Source organism: Morus notabilis, unplaced genomic scaffold (genome assembly GCF_000414095.1).
Source record: "Morus notabilis unplaced genomic scaffold, ASM41409v2 Scaffold3790, whole genome shotgun sequence".
NCBI lineage: Eukaryota > Viridiplantae > Streptophyta > Magnoliopsida > Rosales > Moraceae > Morus > Morus notabilis.
In genome coordinates, this window is record NW_010364518.1 from 446 (window position 1) to 2,913 (window position 2,468).

At 46.6% G+C, this 2,468-nt stretch overlaps 1 protein-coding gene across 1 annotated transcript; it reads left to right on the forward strand.

The window, feature by feature from the left end:
- Window positions 1-684: 684 nt before the first annotated feature.
- Window positions 685-2,314, forward strand: LOC21384013. Its single transcript, XM_010106761.2, has one exon. The coding sequence runs from the start codon at window positions 1,062-1,064 to the stop codon at window positions 2,103-2,105; it is 1,044 nt and encodes a 347-aa protein (XP_010105063.1). The 5' UTR covers window positions 685-1,061; the 3' UTR covers window positions 2,106-2,314.
- The last annotated feature ends 154 nt before the right edge of the window (window positions 2,315-2,468 follow it).

Sequence of the window (2,468 nt, forward strand, 5' to 3'; positions counted from 1 at the left end):
TTCTTATATACGTTGGACTGATGTCGGATTTAAAATGAATTTGGATTGCATTTATTTTGCAGACAAACCCTGAGAGTGAAAGTGAGATAAAATGTCCCGTGAAGCCGCACTGGGAGCGAGACTTGGCAGGCGGCAGATGCACCACAGCGGCGGTGGCAGCCCAGAAAGGGCACGCCTCCCAAGGCCAAATACCACGTTTTGGCAATCTCCCCCAGCATGGGCCACGCGTTTACTCCATTTCCTACCCTGTCCAACCAAAAGTGTTTTTTAAAGTTTTCAATCTAACCCAAAACAGGCTCACCCTCCAATCAGATTCCTTCCGTTGCATGCAACCGGAAGATAGTCTTCCACCACGTGTAATGAATCCAAACTTGACCGACTCAGATGATGGCAAATAGGCAAACTCAAACACTCTTCCTAAATCCGAGACTTTTTTTATTTTAAAAGGGAAAAAAAAAATGAACAGAAAATTACTTCACAAAACGACCAAACCAATCGTGATAGGTGTAGACACGCATGGCGGCCCAGACCCACACGCGTTGCGACGACAGGGCCAATTTTGGGTTGTGGATTCATGCACCTGATTGGCGTGGAGAGATGTACTCTCTCTCTCCTCTCTCTCTCTCTAAGAAAGAAGGCGCTAGCAGTAGGAGTAAAAGTTAGGAGGGCAGTGAATGGAGGGGCTCAGTTGTCAAAAACAGGGATTAACTATTTCGACGGTTCTTGTTATGTGTAAGCTTGCATGGACCCACTCAAGGGTTTGAATTCCCACATGTCATTATCCTAAGCCTCACAAACACGTACCCACCAGTACAAAATCCAAGTGTCACTTCCTCCTCCCTCTTTGCTTCATGTTGCCCTTCTCTCATTGGCCAATTCCCACCGTTAAAAAACCTCTCCTTCACCTCCTTCTTTATCCTTCTCCGGTCACAGAACCATTTCACTTTTAACCCTCCTCTGTCTTCTTTCTTCTTCACCACAATTTCCTTCACTATCATATTTCAGAAAAACTCCATATCATCAGCTTCTCTCAGGGGGCTGTTTCTTAGTCTTTGGCCACCATGATCAAGACCCTCAATCCATACGCCACCACGGCGAAAACTGCCGAGATCATGTCGAGGTATAGGCCCATAGCACCGAAGCCAGAGACACCCACAAGCCCCACAAGCGAGACAACGTCCACATCACAGAAGATCAGGCAGTCCCCTTATCTGAGAAACCTCTGGCCCCAGCTGCAAGCCAGGCCCACCAGAACCAGAAAGAGGGGCCGAGCTGCCCTGTCTCCGCCGAGTCTCAAGCGGCAAAGAACCAACAACGCTCTTGGCCTCACTCCTCCTTACAACCACCTTCCTCCCCTGCAAGGCTTCTCCACTCACGGCCTTCAACAAATTCCCACCACAAGCCTCACCTTGGAGAAGCCCGCCGCAAATTTAGTCACTCTTCCTCTTCTACCGTCAACCCCCATTGTCACCAACCAAGCTGCGGTATCGGAGCTCGACTGGATGAAAGCTTGTGGAGAAGAAAAGCAGCTCATAGACCTGAACACAGTGGCGGAAATTCCAGAGGAAAAGGATCTCCTGCAACAACTACAGCGGGTTCCGGTTCCCGCGACCGTGATAGCACCTCAGCCGGTTCGGCCGGTGGGGTCCAGCATATGCGTCCGGTGCATCAGTGAGGACCCCAAACTGGCTTCACAAGCAGCCCAAGCTCCCAAGAAACCGGAGGAGGTCGAGGAAGAGGTCGAGTCCGAGATTCTCCCCGCCGTCATATCGGATTCCAACAACAAAGTGAGGATGGCGAATTCCGCTTACAAAGAGATGGTGGGTCAGCCCGAGTGTTCGTGGCTCGATTCAATGATGACCAGTTCATGCAAGAGAATCGGCGGGGAAGTGATCCTGCAGCTTTCCGATTCCAGAGTGCCGATTTCCTCAAATGGGTTCTCTTGCTGGGTGAGGATAGAATGGGGTAGTGATGAGAATAAGAACTCCGTTAATGCTTTCTGTGACGTTATAAGGCTGTCCTGTGAGTCCAAAGACTACGTCTTCACTTGGAGGTTCCACATCCACCATACCAGAGAAGCTTCTCAATCAAGCTGTAATGTATGAGTTTGTGTATAATGTACATATATTAGCTTAGTTTTGTTTAGTTAGCTAGAAAATTCTGCACCTTAGTCTGCTAAATTGTAATTGTATGTCTTCAACATCGAGTATAGTTCTATTAGATGTTGTTTTTAGTGTCCCAGACCTCGCTCTTCAAAAGAGGCAATAAGTATGTGATAGTGTGAAATTTATATTATTCATAAGCTTGTCCATTACATTTATTTACAAGAGGGAAGCGCATTACAAAACACACAGAAGATACTGATACTATGATATTTCATTGTTTACACCAGTAACAAACAGATGACAGATATACATATATATATATATATATATATATATATATATATATACTGTGATATTTCATTG